This window comes from Lutjanus erythropterus, chromosome 20 (genome assembly GCF_056507025.1).
Source record: "Lutjanus erythropterus isolate fLutEry1 chromosome 20, fLutEry1.hap2, whole genome shotgun sequence".
Classification (NCBI taxonomy): Eukaryota; Metazoa; Chordata; class Actinopteri; order Lutjaniformes; family Lutjanidae; genus Lutjanus; species Lutjanus erythropterus.
In genome coordinates, this window is record NC_139336.1 from 31,121,793 (window position 1) to 31,138,734 (window position 16,942).

Consider the following 16,942-nt stretch of genomic DNA (forward strand, 5'->3'; position numbering starts at 1 on the left):
ATGAGTCACGATTTTAGAAGGAATGGTAATTTTTTGCATTTTATTTTCATTGAAAATAATATAATAATGAGAATCCTGTTCTGCACCAAACAAGCCTGTTCCCTCATGTCTGGAGAATATAATTTGTAGGTCATGTGTATTTAGCAAATTGATATCAGGCTCTAAATGCCTGCCAACTGAAAGCATAATTAGCAGCCTTTATACATTTGAAATGATTTAATTACTTGCATAATTACTCGCTCACTGGAAATAATATAATTAACTTGTTATGTTAAATGTCCAATCAATAGCCATTTTTTAGGACATTTTTTATTCTTTATTAAGTATTGAGAGTGTACACACACACAGGCATACATGACTCTCACACCTATGTGCAAAAATACACCGTCAACACATTTTGATTCAAAAAGAGAATATTGAACCTGGTACAACAAGACAGAGAAAAAATATTCACGCTCCACCAAGACACAATAAATATGCCAACGCACAGTGGAGTGGTTATCAGCCAGAACACGTTCACTTGAAAGACGAGGTCTGGAGCTGATTAGACACAAATTATGAGAAATTGTTATGAGCAAATAAACATGCACATTGACAAGTGCTTCACTATGAGCCTATTATTAATTTCAGGGGACTAAATATACAGAAAAATATAAATTTACACAGAAAAAAATTATGATATTATAGAGCTCGCCCTAAATTTCTCAAATGAGGTTTTCAGGGAAGCTCCTGTGTCTTTCTCCTCATATTTCAGGCCCTGAGTATTAGAATTATTTTATTAAATAAAGTAAATTTTGCCCAAATGTCACTTTAGACTAAATTAGATTTGTTAAGCGTATTATTTGTGTTCAGACATTACAATGAAAGTGTGTGCTGTACATGTTTTTGAGAACAGTAGAGTTTGCGTGTTTGCCTCCCGGGCAAATTTACAAAACTGTGGCGAGTAAAAAGTAAAAGCTGGAACAACACTGACTGATCATTAAAAACACGCTGAATAAAGTGACCCAGCGGAGAGAAACTCCCTCCTGACAAACACTGGCTGTTAAATATTTGTTTTATGACCGACCCCAGAGAGAGGCCACAATTACCTTCCATGCCAGCAGTCACTGCACTTCACTGCACCGCGCAGCAAAGATTATCTGACAGGGCAAATTAAAGCACTGCGGCGAGAGTTTAATTCAATAAAACAACACTCTCAGTACTCCTTACTTCTCCTTCCAAATACTAACAGACTTTGTTGACGTGTTTGTCCCGATCACAGCAATGACATGTCCAAAACCTCCAACTTCAGAAACATATCCACCGGTCATTCACCTGGACAGTTCACCCCCACATCAAAAATACATATTTCTCCTCTTGCTTATAGTGCTATTAATCCATCTAAACTGTGATTTGTGAAGATTTTGGCCTTCTCTAAAATATAACGGAACTAGATGGCACTCTGCTCGTTGAGCTCAAAGCGCTAAAAAAACATCAACAGCAATTCAAAAGTCTTTTTTGAGAAATCACGAACCAGTTCACAGATCTTGTTAACAGGAACTATTTTCTTTATGCCGTATTCAAGATAAAGCAGACAAGTCTTTCTTCAAAACTCTGAAACTCACACCAAAACAAACTAGCTGGATAAATATCCCTACAGGCCAGAGGGAGAAAAATATGTATTTTTGATTTGGGGGTGAAGTGTCCCTTTAAAGTTTTTGCAGGACGTTGCATCTATGATGTTGCTTGTGATTAATTCTTCTAGCAAAATATAAAAACGTGACCTGCGTCACAAGCTTTTCTTTTTGACAAAACGCACCTGCACGTTTATCAAGGTAATGCAAATATTTGTAAAGTAAATATCATAGATTAATGTGGCTAACAGTCACTTTTCCAGGGGGAACTACTTGGCTAACAGACATTCATCTTATCATAAACTTAAGTTATTACAGCTACGATTACATTATTAGACCTGGCCCTGGTGTACAATACCTTGTATAGTTAATAGTTTCTTTGAGAATTATAATTTACACACAAAAACTTACCAGCAAATAAAACATTACTGTTTCTTTTACAGTATATACAGATTATGTCTGACACCTACAACATTAAAGTACTTGCTCCAGAATTAAATCTATATTTTACATTTTTGAGAAAAAGAGTAACTTTACTTTTGATTTAAAGATATTACAGATTTTCCACTACTTTATAATGCAGAATATTAGCGGAAGGTGAGTGTATCATACAGTGAAAGGATCATTAATATATACTGAGGGAGCTACAGTTTCTTTTGATACATAAAAGAGAATTTCTCTGCAAGTCAGATCTTTGGCACTCTCCTCCTTCATCAATTATTCATTTTCCTCGACTGATATGGTCCTGATAGTTCAGCGCAGTTACAAATTCTTGAGAGATGTTCAGGCATCTCCTCCCCTGTTCCTCCTCCTCTAGGGATGTTGCTCTCTTTCTATATCTAAAACACACATACGTTTTGACTCGAGATGCACGTCGGGGCAAAGGACTGTCACTTTCAGTGCAGCCAAAAACAACAAACCGCATAACTGGTTCTGACAAACCAACAAAATGTTTGCCACTGGTCTGTTTGTCTGCAATCTTAAGAGGCTGGAGGAGAGGAGAGGAGAGGAGAGGAGAGGAGAGGAGAGGAGAGGAGAGGAGAGGAGAGGAGAGGGTCTCAATCTTTCTGCATCAATCAAATTATAAAACTCTTCGAAAGAGCAAAGAGAAAATCGTGTTTTCTGTCCTCAGATCCAGTCCTGCGTCGTCAAAGTACAATTTTGCAGCTTCTGAGGTTTTCTTTAGATTAGTTTTAGATCAAATCCCACATAAAGTTTTGGATGTTCCTCAGTCAACAACAACTGAAGTCCCTGTGCAGAATACTAAACTTAAGTAAGATGGAGCTTTTTACACAAACAAAAAAAAAAAAACACGCAGCAAACACGCACACAGAAATGTTGAATATGCACTGAAATGACGCTCATTAACATCAATAATTGCCACTGACCTTGAGAGAGTGGTGCTTGCTCTCGTGCAGAATCATCTCCTCAGATATGATGAGAGCTCGGCTGCACAGGTCAAGAGGCTGAAGAACAACAAATTACACAGACAGATTAGGACATTTTGGACATAGTTTTAAGGCTCATTCACTGACAACTGATATCTTCAACAGCATCTTTATCACTGAGCACAAACACACACTGCTCTTGTTATTACCCTTAGCTTGAGTGGCAAAATACATGAACATATGTTAAGCATTTCTCAAGGTAAAAATTAGGAATATAGTATGGCATTTGTTGTAGATTAATAAAATAAGACACTGCAGTACCAAATCCATTGCGGCTCAGAAATCCAAACGTTCTGCAGAACGGCTAGCGGCAAAAACCTTGTCTTTTCAGTGGGAAATACAACTGAAACTGAGTCTATGAAGACAGAAAGCGAGTTGCGATTGTGAGGCGCCGCGTGTGGTCTCTGTATGACAAGACACTGACACCTAAAATGAGCTTGTATGGCAACGTGGGAGGAGGGGACTTCCTCTTAAGTCCAGCGAGTGAAAAGAGGGCCGATTCAATGTGTGTGTGTGTGTGTGTGTGTGTGTGTGTGTGTGTGTGTGTGTGTGTGTGCGTGCGTGTAACATTTGCATACTGTGTGAACTCAAGTCAGGGTCGCACAATTCTATATGAATTCACAGGAAGTACCACCACCGTCCCTGCATGCTGAAAGCGTTAATGGCTGAAAGACCCCAACAGACACCAACAGTAGTTTGAACGCGGAAACAACTTTTTTAATCTCACGCTTTTCTTCTTTGGTTATTTAATCACATTTCCCACGAGACTGAAACCACTGTATACTGCATGTACATGTGCAGAAATGAGAGCATTTATTTTGCAATTGCACATGACTTAACATAACTTGCCTCTGCTTCCTAATTTGGACCATCCCCCTCTTACTGGAAAATACAATTATACTGTGAACAATAAACATAGTTAGAGCTGTAATTATCAGTTAATTCATTGATTAGTAGCTTGAAAGAAAATTAACTGCTGACTATTTTGACAATCATTTAATCGTTTCAGTTATTTTCTAAGCAAAAATGTCAAAACATTTGCTGGTTCCAGCTTATTAAATGTGAGGATTTGTTGCTTTTAATTGTCATTTATGATAGAAAAGTTTTGGACTGCTGGATTGTTTTGAACAAAGGAAGCAACTTGAAGACATCGCTTTGGGCTCTGGAAAAATGTGATGAGCACTTTTCACATTTGGCAGTGTGTGCCTGGACTGAGTGCGGGTGCATGTGGACCGGGGTCAGTTTGCTGTACGCTGCACACTGTCAAAATAATCACATTAGGACTTTTTTTTTACCATGTCATGCAGCCCTGATGAGGAGGAAGGGGGACATAAATGTTACAAACATCAGGCTATAATACTTGTTAAGCTGGTAACATTTCTGAGGCCACTGGGTCTGCTAAGTCAACGTAGCGATATACAAGCAATAATCAACAATATATGTTGAATTTTCTTGTATTATTGGTTTGCTAATTTATCAAACTGTAGTTATATCTGGCCCAGTTTTCTAGTGGTTCATACCAGACTAGAAATCGAACCCACTGCCGGTTATGTGCGCGGTGTTTCACTTGGTGTTGCCCAATAAGAATTCAGAATCTCAACAAATGACACTGGTGTCTAAAACCCCTATTGACAGGAAAGAAGCAGAGGAGAAAACAGCAAAATCAGCTGGTGCGGTGAGGGCGGGGCATCAAGGCCACTGTGTCTGCAGAGCAGATCATTTTTTGAGGGGCACAGGGCCAAACTGAGGGGCCACAAGGCCGTGGCCTTCATGGCCTCCGTGAAATTTCCTTTGGGACAATGAAGTCTATCTTGTCTTATCTCACCTTATCTTATCTCATCTGATTTTAAACAATAAATAGATGTGTGTGAAACTAATCAGCAGATAACTCAAAACCAAAAATAATCATTAGTTGCAGCACTACATATAATTTAAACCTGGAGATGATGTGAGATGTATCATAGACAAAGTCAATAAAAACAATATAAGCCCTTTAATTTGATCTCTACACCTGTGACACGTCAAAAAACTGTACTTGTTGCTCAGTTTTTAACACCAAGCACCTCAGTTTACTTAAACACCCTCATAATTTCCCGTCTCTCCTCACAGACAGCCAAACTGTCAAGTGCTGCAGCCTGAAGGCAGAAATTCAAAGAAACATCTGCATATCTAAAATGCGTTGCATGAATGCATGAAAATAGTCACCATGACTTGCACAATATAAATGCTCAGACAGAAACGCCAGCCAGTTTCATAACTGCAAACCTCAAATGTCTATTTCCTTTTGACCCAAATGTGCTGCTGGGGAAAAACCATCACATCTACAGTGATACCATCTTTTGCACAAGTATAATGGATTTCCCTGTTTGACCACTGACTCTGGTTTTCAGAGAATCATGGTGACCAAGGGATGTTAGATTCATACCACATAACCGCTACAATGCTGCAGAGCTCAATTCCAGGCGGGGCATGTTGTCCCCCTTCTTTCTCTCTACATATCCAGTCTGGCCTTTTCATGCATACAGACAATACTTTTAAGATTTAAGTGCTTGGAAACCAATCTGCTCGAGATTAAAAAATGTAAATTTTTTTGTAAGAAATACCTGAGACACGATGAGAGGATCAATGCCATCTCTGTTCATTAAATATGAAGCTACAGCCTAGCTCTGTCCAAAGGTAAACACCTCTAATGCCTCCTCTACCTTGTTTGTTTTGTTTAAAGGGAACCTATTATGCTTTTCCTTACTTTTTGGTCATGTGTATAATTGTAAAAATATCAGCTGTTCATATTAAATGTAGCCAAAGTTTAAAATATTGAGGTAAAGTCATGTCAACTTGATTTCTTTATTGGTCGTCTGCTCCAGGCACAGCATTTCCACGTACCCTTCCTCCCGCTCAGTCTGTCTCTTTGGTCCGAGGTGATTTACAGCAGCTCCAAAAAGGACTCTGATCTGGATTACATTTTATGGAGAAAACAGTTTGTTTTTTGTTCTGATGTCCTCCAGCTGCAGTCTGAACTCTCTGTGATTTATGTAGTTTTTTTTTTTTTTTTTTTTTTTTTAATGGACAGCTTAAATTGTTCCAAAGGGAACCAACAAAGCAGCAACAACCATCTCTGATCACTGAGTATCATAACCATAATTGGCCGCCTTTAATCTGAACAAAAATCTAAGTCTAACAATGAACCAGCATGCAGTTTGGTAAAGAGGCTAAGAGGCTAAGGCTAGAACTCAACAGGAGAGAAAATACTGTAGTGCACTAGTTTTCCCCTAAAGTGTGAGCAATAATCCACAAAACCTTTGTGCAAATCAAGATGTCCCAAAATCACATGTAAAACCACCAACAATCACAATTACAAAAAGAAACACACATATTTACACAAACTGGCTCACCTGAACAAAGATGGGGAAGATGAGGATCTTGGGAGCCACTTTGACGTATCCATAGTTGGCATGAGGAGTGTGTGAGCGGACAATAGTACAGTTCTGGTAATTGGCAAAGTTGGCGTTCTGCTGTTGGTAGTTGGGTACGCCGGCACTAGTGGAGGTGGACGCGGTCTTTGTTGTCTTGGAGTTGTTAGACCGCCGCAAGAAGCCGGTACGGCTGGAAAGACCTCCGCCTCCACCTCCCCCGCCTCCGCCTCCAGAAAAAGCCCCACCACCGCCTCCCTGGGGCTGAGGAACAGAGGCCTGACGTGTGGGGTATAACCTGGCAGCTGTGGAAGAAAAAGAGGAAGGTGAAGCAGATGATGGTAAATATGCAGGTCGTGCATAACTTCTGGAGAGGAGATATTTAGCTTAGCTTAGCATAACAATTGCAAACATGAGGAAACAGCTAGTCTTACTCTGTCCAAAAGTAGCCCATCCTCACAAGAAAAACGGAGAAATAGCTGATTTGTGTACAGAGCATATTACCAACGCATATTTAGGTTTATTTTTAGGCAGCAACCTCTAGTGGCTGTAGTTATTATAACAGGAGCAAAGGAGGAAGTCAGGTGATGTAGTATAAAGAGTGATAAAGTCTGTGAAGGAAGGAGTTTGCGGACAATAATCTTTGACCCAGGAGAGGGTTGTTTGTGTCCTCTGTGAAACCGAGAGTCAGTGTTGACTTTGAAGAAATTGTGACCGTTTCACAACGTTAAAAAACATGACGCCAAAGGTACGTCTGCCGCTGGAACTCTCCGACTGTAATATTTATAATTTTCAGTCGCTGGCAGTCAACCTATTGTATTCAGTCGTTTAGGTATGAGGAAGTGCTGCAAAATCCACCTACCAGCACCCTACAGCTCACTACTTAACATGTTACATCCTGTTTAATTTAATCTCTTTAATCGGCTCAAAAAATCTGTTGTAATAATGACAAGCTGTGTTTTTTAGGGGGTGGGAGGGAGGACTGAAAAGATTTTGCTGCCTTAGGACTGAACCAAGCTAGCTGTTTCACCCTTTTTGCGAGGTTACAACGAAGCTAAGCTAACCAGACTGCCTCTTTGGCTGCAGCTCGTCCACAGCTGGACAATCATCAAAATCCTGAACCCAGAGGAAAGGAAAAGTTCAAAATAAGATCTCGTCTTTGTCTAGCCCTATATTTAAGATCAAAATGAGACTTTGACAATTTTCTCTTTCTTCTTAAACTCAGCTCATTAGAAATAGCCTTTGTCTCGTCTCAGCCCGAGACTAATTTAATCAGCCCAAATGAAGCCTCACTGCGCTGATTTTAAATTCGACTTAAATAATCAGCTATTGAGATAACAGAGAGATCAAGAAGAAACCTCTGAGACGCCCATGAGCTCAGCAAAAGAGCTCCTGCTTTTCTTTTGTTTTTCTCCATTTTCAGAGTCACTCTGTCACCAGAGTATTGTATAATCCATTCTCACTGTTTGTCTTTTCCTTACAGAGCTCTATAGTGTTGAACAAGACACAGGATACATATTTAATATTTTAAGCTGTTAAAACGGGCCTTGTTCCAGAAAAAAAAACAAAAAAAAACAACACCCAGTCAGCATAAAAGTCCTGATAATTGAGTGTTCCTTTTTAATGACAGCTAACAAAGCAGTAAAAGGAATTCAAACTGTGAGCATCAAAAGTATTTTGCTTTCACTGTATCTATAAGGTCAGTTTAACTTGAGAGTATTTCAGGTTGCCAAATGTTAAGTGATTTTAATCATATTCATTAAAATAACAATCATCTGAAGTCAAGAATGAGATTAACATTGGGCTACATCCAAAATGATAAAGGCACCAAAGCCAACTTAAACAAAGGCCCTCGGCCAAAATACCCAACAGAAGTCAGTATGGCCTTGAGCAAAACACGGTGGGAGCTTGAACATAAAACACGGTACATATCTTACCTAATGTGCCCTGGTTATCTTGGTAAACAGGCCTCAAGATCTGAAAGCAGAATAATATTAAAGGATATTAATATTAAACACAGTGAGGACTGACATCTAAGCTACAGTTCGTCTAGAAAGACAATAAAACAGTGACTTTAGGTACAGTCATTGTTTTATTGAGAAATTGATACTGTATTGATACTCGAAATGCAAATTCTGATCTTAACTTTCTATGTGACTTATTATTAAGATACCTGGATAAAAAAGGATTGCAATGACACACACATGTATATTCTTATAATAAAGGGGAACTTTTTAGGGAATAAACCGTATGCTATTCGTCATCATACTCTTGTCCTACACTTTCTTTTTTTGCCTTGAGTCAAGCTGGACAGTATCATGTGCAGTTTCTTGCATGACATTGAATTCGGTGTCTCCAGGACTCAGCTGAGCTGGACTCGGCGAGGCAATGATGGTTTCCACGTGTCATAACAAATTACATTCAACCAAGGGAGTAAAGATAGAAAATCTGCCCCCATGTCACATGTTGTTCAGATTAGTACAGTAGGTGAACGTGGGGTTGCAGAGTCACAAAATGTTTAAAAAACATATCATTAGCATGCTTTTCTGCCAGCCTATCCTACGATAAATATTTTCTGTTGTGTGGGTTTTCAAAGCTCTTTTGTTTGTGAACTGGAGTATTGTGTCGGTGTGACATGTCACCAACATGACCCATTTCCAGAGGGCTTTCGGTATATTTAGCCCGTGATGGTCACCACAAAATCTCACCAAATCCCTGCCTTCATTTTTGTTTGGGATATAAGTGGTGGCTGTTTGAAGGGGAATGTTTGTTCGCTGCGTCGGCACGTACCTCTGATCTGGTTCCAGAGGCTAACCAGAACACTGCACACTCTCTCTGTATTTCTTTTTTTTTCTGTTATTTCTCTGAATCTCTCTCTGTTATTCCTTTATAAAATCAATCTAATCTCAATGCCCCTTAACTGAACTTGAGAAGAACTCACAGATGGAGGATGAAAACTACATGAGACACACAGAGACACGCATTCATAATACACACACAGCTCCATGTTACGGACAGTCAGGCACAGAGGAAGGGATAAGGAAATAACACAATTAAAAAAAAAAGGATTTAGTTCGTTAGAAATGTTTTGAAAGTCTCGAGAAACTGTTTAGACACAGGGCACTGCTGCAGGGAGACATCTTGAATCTTTTAGCTCAACATATTTGTTACCCTGAGTTAGTTAATGGGTTAGTATCGGATTGTTAGCTGAGGAATTCAGTTCAGTCTTTTTTTTTGATTTAATGAGTTTGCTTTATTTTGTTTTAATGAGCAAAGCTTTTACCTCATATACATGATGTCACTGGATGAAACAATACGTACATGCTGTATAAAATGTCATATACATGTCATTCTGTGCATGTACATGCATGCTATACTGATATTTTGCAATGGACCAGCCTTGGAATATGTGAATATTCATAAAGTATGCGTTAAAGTTCTATTTTCGTTGAATTCTTCCTCTTTCTAAAATACTATGTTTTTAAAATAATGTTGTATAATCCTTGGCACACAGATGATTCTATAGGATATGTGTTAGATAAACTATGTCAGACACTAGGGATGCACGATATTATCAGAACGTCATCTGTATCAGTTAATAAAGGCTTTGAAATGAAATATTCTATCAGCCCAAAATGAAAGATGATGATAATTATGCACACACAGTGTGAGTATGTCTGCAGTGTGGAGGTTTTTTGGACTGTAACAGTAGCAAGTTTTCATTCCTTCAACACTACAAATTTAATTACCCATCTTAAGAGCTGTCATCCTCATCATCACAACAAATTTGCGAAGAGCAAATAGTAGTTTTCCACCAAATTAACTCAAACTGGTTCCTATCAGCATTCTTGAAACCTTGGTGCTATCTAGCAAAAAACTGAAAAACTGATTCTTCAACGTAGCGCAATTCGGGCGTGGAAGATTCTGCATCGATTTACAAATGTAAAAAAACGACTGTGCAGTGCAAGCAAGCACCCAGACGGTCTACAGTACGCACACGCTAGAGTTATCTTGTAATTTATCTTTATGAACAGCAACAGCTACAAGCAAAGAGGAAGGTCTAAATAATTAGCTTTGCGAGACGAACGTCAAGTATCCAACAGTACAGCTGACCAACACACACTGCAGTATTTCACAACTTAAATAATTAATTAATCAAGTTAATTAATTCATTAATGCAGTTAACTTTTTAAAATAAAAAGGCTGAGGATTATCTTAATTGTCAGTTATGTTTCCTGTTTTATTTCAGTGGAATAACGTCACCAGTAAGTGGTTTAGCACAAAGTATCCTGGAGCAAGAGATTGAAAATTGTGCCTCCTTTTCTATTCATTCAATCAAGAATCGATTCTGAATCGAATCGGAAGGTAAGGAATCGAAATCAGATTGTGAGGTGCCTTTTCCCCAAAAAAGCTTACTTCTGAGCAGAACCATTCTAATCGAGGAAATGACCTGCTGAATATGATATGCCCACTTCGGTTCTCACTACAGATCAAGGAGAACCTATTTTTTGGTCCCATTTGGTTCCATATGCTCAGAATGGTTCGAAATTAGGTGCTCAAAATGGAACAGAGCCGGTTCCATGTTTGTGAGAAACAGGCACCAGTGGAAAAAAAATCTGTCAGTGAATATGTACATTATGAAAAGCATTGAATTTTATATCTGCCATGATAAGAGTAGGCACAATAATGAGTTATGCTGCAATCCGGTGGAAAGAAAACGTGCATATATTGACACTGGTAATCGAGCAAATATCGTGCATCCCTATCAGATACATATGTATTGTTTTCCTAACATGAACTCTGCTTAGTTGGTAGAATGTAATGGAAGAAATTTGCTAAAGCTTCACATAATACAGGCATACAATTAACAGCTAAATATTGTTATGTTATTGTCTCCTCTTGCAGTCTGTTCCTCCATATCCTCATTACACTGAACTGTATGTGGTGTCTCCAGTGTATTCAAAACATGTCTTAAAATACAAATCAGTGAGATGGCGGTAACCCAAATGGCCCAGACATACTGTAAACACAGTCCTTCTATCTATCAGCGCCAGGGAGGTAAGGTAAGGAGACATATCTAGGATGAGCCACCATATGACCGTGGTGAGGATGGGGAGGACGAAGAAGATGATGAAGATGCAGCCCACCACCAGATTGCGGTACCTGGCTTCCGGGATTGATGGGGGCCAGGATGATGTAGTTGTCCCCGTTGGACGCCTTCACCCTGGTACCCTTCAGTGTGGCAGTGTGAGGGTGGTGGAGGTGTCGCGGTTTCCCATCCAGCTCCTCGGCTGACCCTCCCTGGGCCCCCCACCCCAGCGTCCCTACGCCTACGCCGCCGCTATTTCCAGCTTCGGAGCCGTTGACCAGCAGCCTGCGGGCGGCGGTGGCACGGTGGTGGGCTGGGAGAGGCGGCACTGCTGGAGGGGTTTTACTGGTGCCGACATCTGGGATGCGCCGGCGAGTAGGAGGCGACGGGGCATCGTAGTTTGAGGTGGAGGCGGAGGGCTTGTAGGAGGGCCGGTGGATGAGGCCCTCGAAATTAGGCTTAGCTGAAGGGCCCGTGCGCCACACGACCACTGTGATTTCATTGGCGCTGTTTCTACAACGAGAAAGAAAGATAATGATGAACAAAATCTGGAGAGTATTTATGTCAATTACTTGATTTCCAAAAATTTTAATTACTGTAGTTGCATGTCTGTTTTATAAGAATTCAGTTTATTGCGCAGCCTCCATCTACTGCAGGTAAAACTGACTACTGCCAAGTCCCTCATAGAACGTCAACTAATCTGAACTATCCATACAATATAATTTAATTATATAATTAAGATTATGTTGTTGTACAGCTAATCCCAGCCACTAAAATGAAGGATCTTTATGCACCGCAGGTCTTGTTGAGGCAGTCATACTCTAAGTCAATCATGATGAAAAAATTAACTCTAAGTATATCAGATAATTGTTACAAACTAAGCTGACTAAGCTAATGACATTAGCATAACATTTTGGTATAAATCCCCCTCATAATCCTCTGGTGTGCTGGACTTATTACCTGATAGCGTGGGCTAAGTCCACACATTTCCACTGCTCCACTGGCTGACCATTTAGCTGCAGGAGAGTGTCCAACTGCTGCAGGCCTGCCTGATCCGCTGGACCCCCTGCCAGAATGAAGAGAGAAAGTTCACATCAGTGTGCGCTCTCAGCTGCCAATCATGCTATCCAGGGCTTTAGCTCCTTTCTGGATCAAACCTGTTCCTTCAGCACCAGAGGAACAGAATGGCCAAATTACCGTAAATGTGAAAGAATAAAATCTCAGTGTATTCCCTTCAGTAGGTGGTGGTCAGCACGCCCCTAGTTTGGAGAAGGAGCAGGAGCACTGGCATGAAAGCTAAGCAATGTACTACTGTGTACGATGTCAGCAGCAAAATGTGTTTTAGGCACCTGAAAAGATACTGGCCCTCAGTATCAGTTCTTGCCATCAGACAGCCTTTTCCAACAGGAAACTGCTGTTATATAAGCCATGTATCATCTCTCCAAAGCAAACACTAGCAAAAACATTTACTAAGTGATTGATGCAGCGCCTCGTGTTCTGCGTTGGAGAGAGCAATATTTGGCTTATAAAATGCTGATTTCCCATTGGAAAAGGGTGTCTGGCAGCAAGGTAGAGCGGTAAAAATATTCTAAATATAACATACACTTAAACTGATATTATATTTTTTGGGGGTGGGCCCTTTTTTATGTAGCTTAAATATGTTTTGCTGCCAACCCTGTCCATGTCACTGCATTGCTTAGCTTCCTACACTAAGATCCTGCCTTCTTGTCCAGACTGAGGCTGACAGGCCGACCACCACATACTGTGGCTAATACACACAAGTACCTTGTACAACTCCCTGTGGGAAAAAAAAGTGTCCCTTTAAGATGCTTGAAAATTCTGGATTAATTCTGTTTACATTCGCTCTGTTCTCTCCACAGGCACAGCAACAATGTGGTCGTGTCAAGATTGAGCATCTTGTTGAGAGACGTGGCAGCAGGGTGGAGACCCGCCAACACGGGGGCTTGACTCCAGCTTGTCCATTTGACAGACAGGCTCCCTATTAACTGCAACACCCTGCTGACTGAGCCGATGCGCATGGTAATTCTCCGAGCTACCATCACCAGTAAAATAAACAAATGAATCGCCCACGTATAACATGAAACTTTCATGATGTTAGGTGTATTCATGAGATGCCAAGGTCAATCAATGAGAAGCGAAAGCAACTTTTACAGGAATATAACACATTACCATATTGTTTACATAGTCTAGTGCCTTTAAATTGTAATACGGGGAGAAAATCTATATTTTCTGACTTAAGAAGCAGATCAGCCATCTGCTCTGCCACAATATACTGTGTATGTTGTATAACAGTGTGCAGCCTGAAGCCAAGTTCATGTCATAAATATTATTAAACATAGAAATCTACTCTTGGCAGTTCTGTCAGTGAAAATGAAAAGATCCTTAAAATGTCATAAAAACATTTACTAATAAAAGGCCTTAAAAGTATTGAACAGTGTTTTATTTATGGGATACTGTAAGCATTCTTTTAATTAACTCTTGAGTGCAAAATGTCAGTACATTTTATCTTAAGTGAAGTCAACAAGTGTTGAATTTGAATGTCTCTGTTAAACTTTGTCCCCTGTTGTCCATCGTAGCATCTGTCTGGATGGTGTGGAGGAGCTGGCTGGTTTGCTAACACACAAACACTTCTATCTCATTTTAATCATTTCTCCAGTGCTCCTGTTTATAGCCATTAATCTCCAATATTACAGAGTAGTAGAGCAAGTTTCATTCAAGTCATTGCAACCGTCACCTTGAATTGGTGATTCACATTGCACCATCCTTGTCACACCTCCCATTAAGAATATTACAAAAACAGGAATGGCATTGGCTAAAAATAATGTGTAGGAAACTTTGCTGGGTAAATAATTGTCCAACTGCACCAATATCTGAGCAAAACACAATTACAATCAAATCTACTCTACTCTATCTAATCAAATCTAAAAAAATATTTTTAAAAAGATTGCTCTGTCTTCAAACAGTTTAAGTAAAAATTTCAGCAACTAACTGTTTCTTGAAAGTTGACTTTCATGTCCACAGACATGTGCATGCAAAACTTGCCTGGATCAACAGCCTGCACCCTCACGGGGGAATCCGAGCAGATGGTGAAGCCATATCCATCCTTTCCTCGAAGGATGGTCACCTGCAGAACACACAAGAAACACACACACACACACACAGTTATTTTATGATAGGAAGATAGGACCTTTCTCTCTCTCTCTCTATCTCCCTCTCTACTACCTGAGGAACCCAAAGTAGCATGCTGGCAAAATAATCAACTTCCTTCCTACAGGACGATTAAGTAGATTTGTATTCTGCTTCTACTTCCTATTAAAACTGTCCTGACAGCAGTTTCCCGGTGAACCCAGTTAGCTGAGGTAGTGGGAAAAACAACTCAGAGAGATGGAAGAAGGACGTTCTTTGTCCAGTACAGTCGGGGAAGAATTAAATATACTGCCTATTTATTCACACCTATACTTTTTTAGTAGTGTTGCAAAAAGAATAGTTTTACAGTACACAACTGCTTCTTTAAGCATAATTGATATTAACTGTGAAAAGTAAATCTATTCTGTTTAAACCATAATTTTTTTAGGTTAGTCCCACTGAGGTTAAGAGACTGTTTTACAAAACTAAAACAGTCCAATTACAAACAGCAAGTAACCGTGTATAATGATCTACAAAAAAAACTTGGCAGATGCTTTTTGCACCTGGGTTAGAATGGCATTTACGCCTGGGGTGGAATAACCAATGTGTCTATTTGCACCTGTAGTCGAATAAACCAATGTGGCTGTTTGCACCTGAGGTGGAATATCCAATCTGGCTATCTGCACCCAAGTGGAAAACCCAATGATGCTATTTGCACCTACCACTCAGGGTGGAACAGCCAATGTGTCTATTTGCAGCAGTGGTGGAATAGCCAATATGGCTCTTTATAGTTGGTTGTATATGGCCTTGCATGGCAGATACGGGCACCCAGGTGTCTGTAAACAACAATGTTATTTGTCCCAGGGCTGTAAACAGCCTAGGTTATTTGCACCCAGGGTGGAATAGCTAATGAGGCTATTCACATCCCCATGGCAGAGACAAATTATTATCTTTCCCTAAATGCAAGTAGTCCTGTTGCAAAAATAAGCTGTAAATTATATTAAAAAACTGTACAAATAACCGGTTCCCCTGAAATGTAATTTCACACTACTGTCAAATCTTAGCCTCCTGGGGCAGGACTTGAACCCTGCTGTTCCACAGACAGGCCCTGTTCATTTTACTGCAACCTTTTATCAACAGTGAATTTGTAAGACTTTACAGCTAAAATAAGGGGGTCAGGTGTGAGTCGAATAGCTGTCGTGAGCCTATTCATACCCTGTGCAACAGACACAGGAGTTTCAGTTTAAGTAATATGTATTTTTTATGAGTTTATATTCCATTGCCAGAATATTATACTTTTACTATTCTTTTCCTTATTCTAAGTGAACAGCTCCACATTGTAAATTCTTTCTGAAGTATCTCTGTCCATCTCTTGTGACTAGCGCATCACATATTTCCAGATAATATGCAAAGATCAGGAATAGAGTTTAAATAAAGTTTTATATACTGCATATACATGGGTGTCCAGACTAATCCGGTGTCAAATCATGGATTTACCCTCATCAGCAAATCTCAGCTTGATGAAATATTATTTCAAAATACAACATGCAGACTCACATACACCAGATTCACTCACACACGGAGACACAGAAACAATACTGATGTCTCTTCCCCATTGTCTCTATTTCTCTTTGACCCTGCATCGTCAAACATTCGGTACCTGTGGCCGCCAGTCCGAGCCAAAGTCAACACAGCTCCATCCAAAACATCTCACTTTCCATCTCATCTGCTGACAACCGGTGGCCCAAAGCACACACAGACACCGCCGCCCTCCTCCCCATCCCCTCTGTCTTTCTGTCTCCAACAGAGGAAAACTACATGCACATGCTGCTAAATTACACTCTACCCACGAGCAAGAGGACACAGCGACTTGAAGAAATACGGTGATTATTCAGGGGCCCGAAGCCTGTGATGACCCTAAAATGTCGGGTACGATTGCGGTTTCTTATAGTCCACTGATTTTATGTGCCCTGTGTCATACTGCTTGGGGCCACAATTCCTTCTTTACCATATTTCTCTGCCCTTCATCCCTTAAATTTTTATATTTCAGTCCGCCTCCAAACTCACACTACACTGTCTTTATATTCTGTGTAATTATAAAGGATACACAGTTTGTCGGGACAACCTTCATGCTAAAGGGGTTGACCCTCCTCTGAGACTGAATAAGCACAAACATACACACACATGGGTGCACATATGACTCCTCATCTTCTTTCATGACTGTGGCAAAAAGTA

The 16,942-nt window shown here is 40.1% G+C and overlaps 1 protein-coding gene across 1 annotated transcript in view; it reads right to left on the bottom strand.

Moving 5' to 3' along the window:
* rgs3a (regulator of G protein signaling 3a) overlaps window positions 1-16,942 on the bottom strand; it is a 179,679-nt gene that overhangs the window by 114,913 nt on the left and 47,824 nt on the right. The window contains exons 5-10 of the mRNA XM_084746463.1: window positions 14,624-14,705; window positions 12,521-12,626; window positions 11,635-12,073; window positions 8,409-8,448; window positions 6,454-6,776; window positions 3,002-3,079 (exon numbers count right to left, since the gene is read on the bottom strand). Of these exons, the coding sequence (XP_084602589.1) occupies window positions 3,002-3,079; window positions 6,454-6,776; window positions 8,409-8,448; window positions 11,635-12,073; window positions 12,521-12,626; window positions 14,624-14,705 (1,068 nt within the window). The remainder of the gene's footprint in view (window positions 1-3,001; window positions 3,080-6,453; window positions 6,777-8,408; window positions 8,449-11,634; window positions 12,074-12,520; window positions 12,627-14,623; window positions 14,706-16,942) is intronic.